Below are 13,225 nucleotides of genomic sequence, written 5' to 3'. Positions count from 1 at the left end.
CTTTAAAATGCTAATTAACCCAATTAAAAAATGGGGCGATGAAATGAACAGAGAATTCTCAACAGAAGAAGTTCAAATGGCCAAAAGACACTTAAGGTCATGCTCAACCTCCCTAGCTATCAGGGAAATGCATATCAAAACAACTTTGAGATATCATCTTACACCTGTCAGATTGGCTAAAATCCAAAACACCAATAATAACCTTTGCTGGAGAGGTTGTGGGGTAAGGGGTACACTCATCCATTGCTGGTGGGAATGCACACTTGTGCAACCACTTTGGAAAGCAGGTTTCTCAGGAAATTCGGGATCAATCTACCCTACCCCAGGACCCAGCAATTCCACTATTGGGAATCTACCCAAGAGATGCCCAATCATACTACAAAAGCATTTACTCAACTATGTTCATAGCAGCATTATTTGTAATAGCCAGATCCTGGAAACAACCTAGATGCCCTTCAGTGGAAGAATAGATGAAGAAACTGTGGAATATATACATGCTAGAATACTACTCAGCAGTAAAAAAACAATGACATCTTGAATTTTGCATGCAAATGGATGGAAATAGAAAACACTATTCTGAGTGAGGTAACCCAGACCCCAAAAGATGATCATGGGATGTACTCACTCATAATCGGTTTCTAGCCATAATTAAAGGACATCGAGCCTATAAAAAAATAAATAAAAGTACATTTAGAAAAACTTCAAAAGTCCCCATAATCTGTAAAATTCTCAAAACTGTCTACATTTATTTATTTATTTATTTATTTATTTATTTATTTAGATATTTCAAGACAGGATTTCTCTATATAGCCTTGGCACTTGTCCTGGAAATTGCTGTGTAGACCAAGCTGGCCTCGAATTCCCAGAGATCCTCCTGTCTCTGGCTCCTGAGTATTGGGATTAAAGGCATGCACCACCAAACACTGCCAGGTTCAACACTGTTTCAAAGTCCAAAGTTCAAAGTCTCTTCTAAGACTCATGACAAGCTCTCAACTGCAAACCCTGTAAAATTAAAATTGCAAAGCAGATCAAATGCTTCTACCATATAAAGGCACAGAATATACATTGCCATTCAAACCGGGAGGAAACGGAGCATAATGAGGAAATGCTTGACTAAAGTAAGGCTAAAACGCAGCTGAGCAAACTCCAAACTCTGTATCTCCCTGCCTGACATCAAAGCACTCTTCAGATCCCCAGCTGCTTTCAGTGTTGCTGACTGAAGCACACATCTCTTTCCTGGACTGCTTTTCCACTCCTGTTAGCAGCTCTCCTTGGCATAGGTAGCCCAGAACTCTGGCGTCTCCAGCATCTTGGTTCCCCAAGGCAGTCTAGAATTCACCTTCACAGATCGTGCAGACATCCCTGACATATGCCTGGCCTCAGCAGCTTTTCTTAGCTGTGGAGGGAGATTCTATGATCCTTTTTTATATCCTTCATCCTAAAGCCAGAACCACATGTCCAAAGCTACCAAGTTCTGCTGTTTCCTGGGGCCAGAACATGAACCTCCTTTTCAAATACATTTTCAGCAGCTTTGTGTTTTCAATGGTTTCCTTTACTGCCGCAGCTTGGCTATTCTGGAACTCACTTATATAGACCAGGCTAGCCTTGAACTCAGAAATCTGCCTGCCTCTGACTTCTGAGTACTGGGATTAAAGGCAGGTGACAACATGCCCAGTCCTATATTTTCCTTTAATTCCTTTTTACAAATTGGAAGCTTAGCTGGATAGGATTTTGCCCTAATGTCACCAGTCCCTTTATTCAATTTTGCCTCAGACTTAAATGACTTTAAATTTTTTATCTCCTTGAGCACTGGATTTAGTATCATTACACTTCCTGGTGCTCCCTTTCTCTTCAAACTGTACAATTTGTGCTTTTCCTTGCTTGGTTTGCTCCTTTTTGTTATAGATACGCATAAACATGGCCACTAAAAACACAGTCAATACTAGGCTGCTTTGGAATTTTCTCTACCAATATCACTAATCCAAAACTCTTAATTCAATTTATTCTCTGGCAGATTTTTCAAACAAGGGCCAAAGCAACCACATTCTTTGCCAAAATATCAGAAGCATGATCTTTAGGTCACTTATTAATATATTTCTCCTCTGAAAGCTCTTGAGCTATACAGTCAAAATCCACACTGCTCTCAACCTACTGTCTTCCCTGCTCCTACTAGTATGGACCATTAAACCCACTTAAAGTCTTGCTAATCCAAGACCTCAAAATCCACATTCCACCAAGAAGAAGCAAGGTCATTCCTGTCACAGGCAGAACTCTCAGTTTCCTATCTAGTATCATGTCTGCCTGTCTCTTCACAGCAACAGAACACTGACTAACTGCACAGAAGAAAAGGCCATAAAAGTTTATTTCAGGAAAGTTCCTCCTATGGTTTTGAGGCAGACACCACCTTGAAACATAGGCTGTAAGAAATCTACAATCCATATACTTGTAATTTCTCCATAGGTCATTTGAAAATGTCCAGTCTTGATCAGATCTTGTAAGTCTGTGGATTCTTCACACTAGTTACTTCACCAGACATCATTTGTCATAATAAGAACATCAAGATTGCTAACTATGACAAGTAATGAGATCTATTTTGTTTCCTTTATGGGATTTCTTTTGAAGCAGAGTTGGGGTCTTATTAAAGGTATGCTAATATAAACTTAAATAAGAGAAAGAAACATAGAGAAAGAAATGCAGTCATAAAAAATATGCACCCAACAGCATAGATTTTGACTTCCTTAAAGGGTTTCTTCATTTGTATATTAAAGATGTTTTAACGTTCTGAAATGACCAGGAAGGAGACAAACAAATGTGTTTAACTGCTTACAAACAATGGTGCTTCTATTTATTCGCAGTATGTTTTCTTTTTTCTATGGACATTCTATACTTGTACATCAACATAATTTCTACTTTATGCATTTTATATTTCTCATTTCAATTCTTTCCTCAAAACAACCATGTCAAAGCAACTAAAAAATTCTCCATCGGTATTTCTATTAAAAGAAAACCATGCCCAAGTTGAATAAATCTACAACACACATGGTTAGACAACCTTTAGTCTTAGTACAGGTATAACAAATGACAGGAGTTGTGTAAAAGCTGGCCCTATGGATGAGGGTGACTAGAAGCAGCAGTTTTAGGACATCATTCTAGAGCAGAACTTGAAAGCCCATGTACCATTCCCAGCATGCATGCTGCAACATATATTGCTCACTCTGTGTTGGTAGATGATGATGACAATGATGATGATGATGATGATGATGATGATGATGATGATGATGATGATGATATGTCTCTAGAATGATAAGAAATGTCATGTGTCTATCAAATCACCACATTGATAGTATATTGAAGGCTTAACATTTGATTGATTTGAGAAGAAAGTAAACAGGGCTGGACCTTGGAAGCCTTGGTTTCCAATGCCAGTCTGGTTACTCACAAATATTTATGAAATTGCTTTCCTTCTCTTTGGGAATCTACTTTCCATGTATAAAATAATAGCATTGATTAAAGCTTTGATCTTCAGACTAAGACACCTCAACTGTTTACTAAATGCGCTAAGGGGAATAAAGAGAACCTTTGTTCTCTCAGATCAAAGTAAGTCCTACTACTTTTTATCACTCACACATGAGTTCATGTGCACGAATATAATAAAAGAGCTTAGTAGTCATAGTTTTCTCAATTTGTTAAAGTAAAAAAAAAATCCAACTGGACTATCCCCATGGGTCTTAATGTCTGTATTGTTCCAGAACTCTCTAGTATCTAATATAGAAAACAGTTATCTTTCAAGCGCATGCATTATTTTCTTTGTCTTCTAGAGGAAAAATGTTGTTGATATTGTTGTCATGTACTCACAAAAGCCATCTAACTCTATCCTCCTGAGCCTTAAGACACAAAGCCTTGCCTAAAGGAGAAGTACTAACCTCAAGTAGTAGGAAAATTCCCTGCTATTATGTGTCTTCTACTGAAAACCCTACAAGAATACTCTATGGATTTACTAAAGTAGAATTGAATCCTTAAACAAAAAAAAGAACCACATAAGTCCCTAGGAGTCTTCTCCTTTTTTTCCAACTCTACTCAGAGTCTATTTACTAGAAATGTGAACCATTTACAATTATAGGGAAAGATGAAGTTCAGCAAATAGCACATCCATGTGTCTCAGTAACTCTCCAATAAAAAACACAGGCTCATTGACAACTGATGTTTCACATGATAAACTACCTTAGTTCATTTAAGGAAGTGAAAGTAAGAACTATATCACAAGTCTGTGAACTACCAGTTTCTTTAGACTTTAAGGAGAAATTACAGAACAATTGAAGAACCTATCTGTTCATTAACAATGATTCAATAGTTTCAAAGTTGGAATCGGTATACCTTGATTTGGTTGTCTGCATTTTAAATATGTTATTAGGTACACTTATTTAAAGGATGTTTTGTAAAATTGTAATGTGATGTTGCACATTTGCAACTGCTAAACCCAGACATAATAAGATCACTTTGGAACTAGAGATGTGACTCGGTGGAAGAGAACTTGATGTAGACCCCTATACCACATACACAAAAGCAAGAAGGTCTCTCCTAGCCCCTTAGGAAAAGAACACAGCAATGCAATTTGGGATTTGAAGTTCCAATCTATCTGTGGGCATTTTTAAGATGACAAATATATAAGTTTTAACATTATGATAATTTTTGGACAATCCTTCTCTCTCATTTTACTTACAAATAATTTTTCTCTTTTTATGATTTTCACACATGCATAGCTGTTAAATCATTTCTGATTTAGCTGACTGATTTCTTTTCTTCTTGTTTTTATGAAAAACAATTGTGCACTGAACTGCACAATTATTCCAGTTTATTCTGCTATAATAATTCTCATCAAATCAGCCCTTCATTCTTCATCCAAGCACACATTATATAGTAATGATATATTAACTGAATGTACCATTTCAATGTTAGCTTCAGTCTTAAGAACCCCAGGGAGACTTACTTCTTTGTAAAACTAATGCATGAGAAGAATCAAGTATGAAAATTCCAAGAATCTGGGATAGGCTCTATCCTTCATGTCCACTATTTCAGTGTTTCCTGACCAAAAAAAAAAGTTACCCAAGATTGGTTAAAGTCCTTTCTGGGCCCTACAATTGGTAGCTGATATTTAAAGACAATTATAAATTATACTGACCTGTACAAGCACATATTAACAATGTACTAGGAATCACTCTTAACTTCCTAAAGTTATTCTCTGCCAAAAGACATGATTACACCTTTAATCCCAGCACTCATGAGGCAGAGACAGGCAGATTTCTATGAATTTGAGGCCATCCTGGTCTATAGAGTGAGTTCCAGGACATCCAGAGCTACACAAAGAAACCCAGTATTGAAAAACCAAAAGAATAACGATAATAAAAGTAATAATAAATATGATTAGAATTACTAATATTGTCAATTTCCATAGAAATTCAAATTAATACTATTTTCACTTGGAGCAATGAGACAGAAATTGATTATCCCACACATATCAAACATGCGTTGAAACAGAGTACTGTCATATGTGTAATGAAAAAACATGAAGACTGTTAAAATCCAAACTATACAAAACCAGTCATATATGAATATTTCAAGCACTGAAGTAAGCAGATATGAGGTCACAATAAAGAAGCACACTGAACACATCATCTTTCTACTTTTTATGGCTTTATTTTTTTAAGTTTTTCAGTGTGTGATAAGATTTTATTTTCATCATATTCATCCCTATTCCCCAATGACTCACAGAGCAAATCTTCATATCATAACTATCCTTCTTTGTGTCTTTATCTCTCTTTTTAAATCCATTGAGTCTCATTAGTATTGGGGATAGATAAAGATATAGGTATAGGCATAGGTAGATATAGTCTTCATAGTATGGCCATTTACTGGAGCTTGTTAGACCAATCTGATGAGGTTGAAGAGATTCAATAATCTATGTGCATAGTGAAAAATCGCAAGAAGTTCATTTAATGCTCTATCATATTAGCAGAGTAATAGTAGCAGGTTCTAATCTAAATCTTGTGGTTTGTCTAGCCATAAATTTTTAAATCTTTATTTCATTTGTTTATTTATTTATTTTCCAACCCAACTACAGTTTACCGTCTCACCTCTCCTCTCATTCCCTACCCCACACTTCCCCTCTACTCCCACTAAACCTCTCCTCCTTCATTTCTATTCACATAATGACAGGCCTCCCATGGATATCAACAATATATGGCGTATCAAGGTGTACTAAGACTAACCAACCACCTTGCCTTGTATCAAGCCTGGCAAGATAGCATAAGATGGATAGACCTGCCATGCTCATGAATTGGTAGGCTTAACATAGTAAAAATAGCCATCTTACTAAAAGCAATCTACAATTTCAACACAATCACCACTAAAATCTCATTACAATTCTTTACAAAACTTGAAAGAATAATACTCAACTTCACATGGAAAAACATTAAACCCAAGACAGCTGAAGCAATCCTGTACAATGAAAGAACTTCTGGAGATATCACCATCCCAGATTTCAAACTCTACTACAGGGCTAAAGTAATAAAAATGACATCATATTGGCATAGAAACAGACAGGTGGATCAATGGAATCAAATTGAAGACCTAGATGTAAATCCACACACTTAAGGACACCTAATTTTGACAAAGAAGCCAAAAGTATACAATGTAGAAGAGAAAGCATCTTCAATAAATGGTGCTGGTCCTACTGAACGTTGACATGTAGAAGAATGCAAATAGTTCCATATCTATCCCCATGAACAAAGTTCAAGTTCAAGTGGCTCAAAGACATCAACATAAACCCAGACACACTGCACCTGATAGAAGAGAAAGTGGGGAATATCCTTGAATGCATTGGTATAGGAGAAAACTTCCTGAATAGAACATTAATAGTACAGACACATTATTTTTATCTAAAAATTGCATTAATTTTAGGCCATTTTAATTGTGTATCAGTATTTAATAGGTATTTTGATGAAATAGGAAAATAAGCATAGGAAAGTGGGATTTTTAAATCTGAAGCTATAAATGCTAAACATTTTTGGTTTATATAGTACTATATAATCTCAACACTATGGCTATATCTGCTATATAAATAAAATATTGCTACCTAAGAAATTTATCCACAACATGAATGTTGTCTAAATACATTTTATTCAACTTTCAAAAGTACAGTCTTTAATAGCAATATCTTTTCATGTGGATTATCTATATTAAAATATTAAAATAGAACAAATCAAAAGACAGTATTACAATGTTTTTAGTCTCTACATGACAGTAAATCATATTCCCCAATTTTTTTGTCCATTGTCTTTCAGAATCAAACATCTGAAAGACTGAAATTGATTGAAAAGGTTTGGCAGATGATGATAAGATAGGAGTGATGAAGAGAAAAGCAAGCTATTTTACATAGTTACTACTACATCATAAAACTTAAAGCTACAGAAATGAAGAAAATGTGATTAAAATAAGAAGCAATGAAGACATTGAACTGGTTCATTCTATAGAATTAAATAAAGAACAAGTACTTGTTCAGTGGGAATTATAAATACACAAAACAATATATAACACATTAAAAAGACGTTTAAAACAGAAGTCCATAGAACTGTTTTACAAGCTATGGTGTATGATGATCCTTTTACTACTCATAGGAGAAATGTGAACTGTTAGCCATGAGATCTTGTTTCCAATTTGGCAATAAAATACAACATTGCATAAGGTATATTGTGTTCGTTTAGTTTAAATTTCAAATTTTGCACTTTTTTTTCATTTCTAGTCAACATTATGAGTATAAAACATTGCCAAGAGAATCTCAGAAGCAGATGCTGGTTTGCTACACATGTCAGACACTTAACCAGAGTGCCTTCCTTTTTGTTAGCCTTGAAAACAACCATGCTAGAGCTGTGATATACCAGAGTTAATCCTTGTGCCATTAGAGTTCAAAGTATCATGTTTAATTCAGGATCAACAGATTCTCCATCTTTCTTAATCTTTCCTCTACCTGTCTTACAAATGCCAGCCAAATCATGTTTCTTCCTACAGAGTCTCTCAATCTACATCTGATAATGGCTTATATACATACAAAAAAGGTACCAAGGCTAATCTGGTTGTCAATGTAAATGATCTTGTGTACCACAAATAAGAGGAAGGTTATTTAAACACTGATAATATGCCTCTAACCATTTCTAATACAACTTCTGTGACCTCTTCAGTAGCTTCATGGACTTCTTATAGCACTTTCCTGGTAAACAAAACTTAGTGACAATATGTACATCCAGAGCATACAAGCTTGACTGTGGCAACCACTGAAGGAGTCAAAACAGAAAGAAATCATAAACGTTCAGAATTTGTGCTTGATGTACATATCTCCTACAGTCTTTAACAGCAATGTCTTTTCATGTGGATTACATGATAGAATTTATATGCACAAAGATAGATTTTTTTCTCTGAAAAGTAACACCACCACGAAGGAAACTCAAAGAGACACAAGAAGCAAAAGAACACAATTGTTACTGTGATCTCTTATTTGATCCAGCCAGTCTTTAGTTGATTCCCCATTACAGACGTCTTACAAGTTCCCGACTAGTCTGGTTTGATATCTGTAGATTAGGCGTGCTTAATTCAGTGCTATTTCTATTGGAAGAATTACGAAAATTACAGCGTGCTAAAGAGTGGAGTAGGGCTTCTCGGGCTTTGGATGCCTCTATGTTCTGGTCTTGAGAGATTTGAAGGCTAATTTGATTAACATTATTCATCAGTATATTAGAAGCCAGAAGGTTGGTTATAGAGAGACACCTGGTAAGGTTTTCTTCCAAAAACTGTTTGTAGAGTTCATCCACCTTTTTTTCCATATAACTATTAAGCATAGAATTAGAAAGGGGTTGCTTATGTAAGAGCATACTCTTTTCTCGAATCTCATCCCCATTTAATAATTTTGAAGCAGTTGTTTTCTCCAGAGGCCCCGTTTTATGAGAGTGGCCCAATGGCATATCCGCTGAAAGTAAAAGAGGACCATTACAGACATCATCATGGGCTTGTTCCACAAAGCAGCCAGAATCATACATGTTTCGAACGTGGTCACCTCCTATCTGTAGGTCAGGGTAATTCTGGCAAATACTTGTACAGGACCAAGACCGATATAAATCCAGTTGTGTTTCATCATGTCCCCTCTTTGGAATGGGCAATGCAATGGATACATTTCCTGGAAGAGGTGTACTTCTGAATTTTGCAACAGGTAACTCATCCACAGATTCCATTTGAGATGTATTATCTTTAGTTAGACTTCCTTCTACAACTTTCTCTTGATTTCCCATCTTAAGAGGGGGAGGTGAATTGTTCTGTATATCTAGAAGATTATTTTCCCAATTTTCCTTTTCATCATTTGGTGTCTTCTTACATCTTAGTGGTTTATGAAATTTTGCATGTTTATGTTCTTTGTAAAAGAATTCTGTTAGGAAGGCTTCTCCAAGCATTTTCTTAGGCAAGTTCTTCTAACAATATGTGTGGATTATATTCCTACAATATAAAAGACCTAATTAAGGCAATTTACAGTAAAATTCCAATAAGAATTTTCTCCTACACAGACCATGTTTTTGAGAACTCTAGCTCAAATAATAGAGAATACAACTAGAAATAGGTTGATTCCTTCTTACTAATGTTTACCAATCAGGAATTTACATATTTCTGGCTCTCAGTTTTCTCAACAGTTAAAAGATAATATTATCCCTTACCTTTTTCATGGGTCTGTTGTGAGAATATTACATAGCACCCATACAAGTGTTTAAAAAGCACAAATTCAGGGGTGTTGATAGCTCTCTATGTCAGCTGTCTTTTAGTATTTATTTAGAAATTGCTAAATTACTGTCTAAAAGTCCACTTATAATACTTACACTCATGAAAATTCTTTGAACTAAACCATAAACATAGCTATCTATTCTTTCAATAATGCAGGTCTCTCAGATTTACTATTTTTTCTTTCCCATTCTTCTTAAGTTTTTCTTTTTCTTCTTCAGCACTCAAATCTTTATTCCTTATTCACTTATTTCATTCTTTTATGCCACTCGTTAATGTAATTTTAAAAATTTAAAATTTCCCTTTGAGCTACTATGTAAAAAGCCAAGCATGTTAGTTCACACCTGTAATCCCAGCAAACAGCAGGCTGAGACAATAGTATCAAAAACTCAAGGTCAGCCTGAGCTAAGTGGCAAAACCTTCCTCTTACATACCAAAATAAAAATAAACTATGTAAGAATGAAAAACATCATTCACTTTTACTCAAAATGCAGCTTTCATCTCACAGGTCTATGGCATATATTACACGTTTCCAGGAAACCCATTTATGCTACAGTGTGAAAGAATTTAAGAAGAAATTCAAACAACACAAATCAAACTAAATAAGAGTTTAAACTTACGATGTTTTCCAAATATCAGGATACGTAAGAATTTGGTCTTCTGAGGTGTCGACAGTCCAAACTCAGAAAATAGTCCTTTCTGTCTGGTTTACGTCTCAGTGTCTGCTTACATCTTACAAAGGAGGACAGCTTTAGTCACATAAATTGGTTCTGCTTTCCATTCACACCCAGGACTAAAACCCTAGTAGGAAAATGATGTGGGTTGGTCCCATGTGTGGTACGGTAATGACCACGTACCAAAAGAGGATCTGAAAGTGTTTGTTCAAGTTCCCAATGACAGAGAGTGGGAAAATGCTAACAGCGACAGAGTTCTACATGTACGTCAAGACAGAGATAAAATTATTTTCACTTTTAAGTAGGACAAGAGTGAAACAGTCTCAGCATCTTTTGTAAAAAATAATTAATTTGAAAGAAACCAAATGAGCATCAAAAAGAAAATGAATCAATAAATTGTGATACAACTATGACATGAAATACTAAATTAAGCATTTCTTTAAAAACTGAAACTATTTTATTAGTTCTTTCAAGGGTTACACCCTTTAAAAAAAAAAAAAAAACCTGTCTCTCCCTCCCTCTTCCCCAGAAGCCACCAACTGTGAGCAGATCTTCAGTTATGGTTGGGGGAGGGAGTCATTACCCACTCTGCCCTTCAGTTAGAATGTTGACTAGCTTGATCTTGTACAGGTGACCACAGCTTCTGTGTGCTCGTGAGTGCACTGGCCAGGTCCTGTCCAGAAAACACTATCTTCCTCGGCTCCCTCCTAATCTCTAGATGTTACAATCTTTCTATGCTTTCTTCCATGATTTGCCTCTGAGTAAATGGAGCATTTCTAATAATTTTTTATACTTTTTTATACTTAATTTTTATACTTAATTGATTGTTTATTTTGTTGTTTGCAACAGGTAGCACCGGTTGAGCTAGAATATGCTATGGAGACCAAAACAACCTTAAACTTGTGACAATCCTCTTGCCTCTGCCTCCTAAGAGACAGGATTATAAACATGTATCAACACATGTGGCTACATGACAATCATTCTGAATTATCATACAGATTATTAATTTAAGAAATATTATCCATTTTACATAGAAACAAAGGCAGAGAAAGGGGCTATGCATTTGTTGGCTGTCACAAATCTAGTAAGTGATAGATTCAGAATTATCAACAAACAGATTAAGAGCACTGCAGGATATGTTATGTATGTGTGTAAAGTAGGTGCACTGCAGGGGAATCTACACAGTTTGACTCTACCGTGAATGTGTGTGCAATGTGTCAAACACTATTCAGAATATTCCACACATACCAATTTACTCTTCATAAAATTCCAGGGAACATATATCATTTTTCCTTATAGAAAAATGAATCACAGGAACATGTTCAATCTCAGAGATGTATAAGGAGTGGTTTGGGTTTGAATTCAAGAAGCTTTGAATCAGAACTTTCATGCTCAATTTCCTTGCTGAACTAAGTTTTGCTTTTCGATGCCTTAATATATGTCAACATGCTGGTAGAAAAAAATGATACAAATCAAATTGTTTATAGTAGTTTCCTTTGTAAAGAATGTGGCAGGAAATAGGCAAAGGGATAATTTCACAACTTACTTTTCATATCTCTATATGAGTTGAATGCTTGTATAATTATTGTGTATCTATATTTTACTGGGATGACTGAAAGACAAAATAATTCTCATACATACAAAGTCAAGAAAAAGATTTCTATCATCTTTAGAATATGTCTTACCAGCCTTACAAAGGTCTCATCCATTTTTGAATGCTTTTTAATAACACATAAAAACTGCCAAAGAAGATTGACAAGCACAGTTTTAATATCCATTATATTTTGGGTTTGAATTAGTATTTCTTTTTGATTCTATTTAATGACATTAAATAAATCAAAAACAACCTATAGTTAGTTCTCATTTTGTATGTTGCTCCTATCAACTCCTTTCAGGATGTCAATTATCCTCCTGTGAGAAGTAGTGCATTATAAGAGCACCCAGTGACACGAGGAGATATGGCAATAGCTCACAGCAGGAGAGAATGGAAGAGATTAGAAGATATATTCTGGCAATGCCACCACAAAAGACCATTGAAAGAAAATAGAACTTTCAAATGCCTCTTAATTCAGATTTCATCATTTAGTTATATTCCATCTAGTTCATTCCCTTTAACCCTACATCTCACAGGTCCAAGTTATATCAATGTCCTGTCCTTAAGATGTCTACCTTTCCATACTTCGGTTACAATAACTGATTCTAATCTTGTCCCCCATAACATTTGCCATACTAACTTTTATATAAACCCCAAATCTTCAAAGCCTTTGTTTACACATGGATTAATAAGAATATATGTAATTTATAATTGTATAAAATATTCTTGGTCTTTTTTCATTTAACCATCACAGCAAATCTCAAGCTATAATTATCTGAAATTTTATACAATAGTAAAAATTCTCAAAAGTATTAAATATAAAAACTCAAAATGAAATCAGATTCTGTTTCCTCTGTTCAATCCAGTTTCCATCTTTTAATTTCTCCATGTGCTTCTAAATATCAAGTAACTTAATTGCAAAGACTAAAAGCCAGAGATTATCACATTCAACAACCCTGCCATCTACTTTGAGCCTAATATCACGGATTTTTTTGGTAAACATTTGGATCCTAACTTTTTACTGACCAGTGGTAATTGAACCAAAATGTCAAGCTTCAAAACAGATAAGCTACTCTGTCAAAATTACTACTAAAAAGACAAGAAGATAGCCACTTATGTATGCATTGTACTAATGACCCTTGAG

At 35.1% G+C, this 13,225-nt stretch overlaps 1 protein-coding gene across 1 annotated transcript; it reads right to left on the bottom strand.

The window, feature by feature from the left end:
• Window positions 1–8,107: 8,107 nt before the first annotated feature.
• Window positions 8,108–10,548, bottom strand: LOC119805354 (TLR adapter interacting with SLC15A4 on the lysosome-like). The gene is made up of 2 exons (XM_038317315.1): window positions 10,434–10,548; window positions 8,108–9,537 (listed from the first exon to the last, which is right to left on the bottom strand). Exon 2 carries the CDS (start codon window positions 9,492–9,494, stop codon window positions 8,580–8,582), a length of 915 nt encoding a protein of 304 aa, XP_038173243.1. The 5' UTR covers window positions 9,495–9,537; window positions 10,434–10,548; the 3' UTR covers window positions 8,108–8,579.
• Window positions 10,549–13,225: the final 2,677 nt, after the last annotated feature.

This window comes from Arvicola amphibius, chromosome X (assembly GCF_903992535.2).
Source record: "Arvicola amphibius chromosome X, mArvAmp1.2, whole genome shotgun sequence".
Lineage (NCBI taxonomy): Eukaryota > Metazoa > Chordata > Mammalia > Rodentia > Cricetidae > Arvicola > Arvicola amphibius.
The sequence above is the reverse complement of the archived record's forward strand: the minus strand, read 5'-3'. Positions and strand labels throughout refer to the sequence as shown.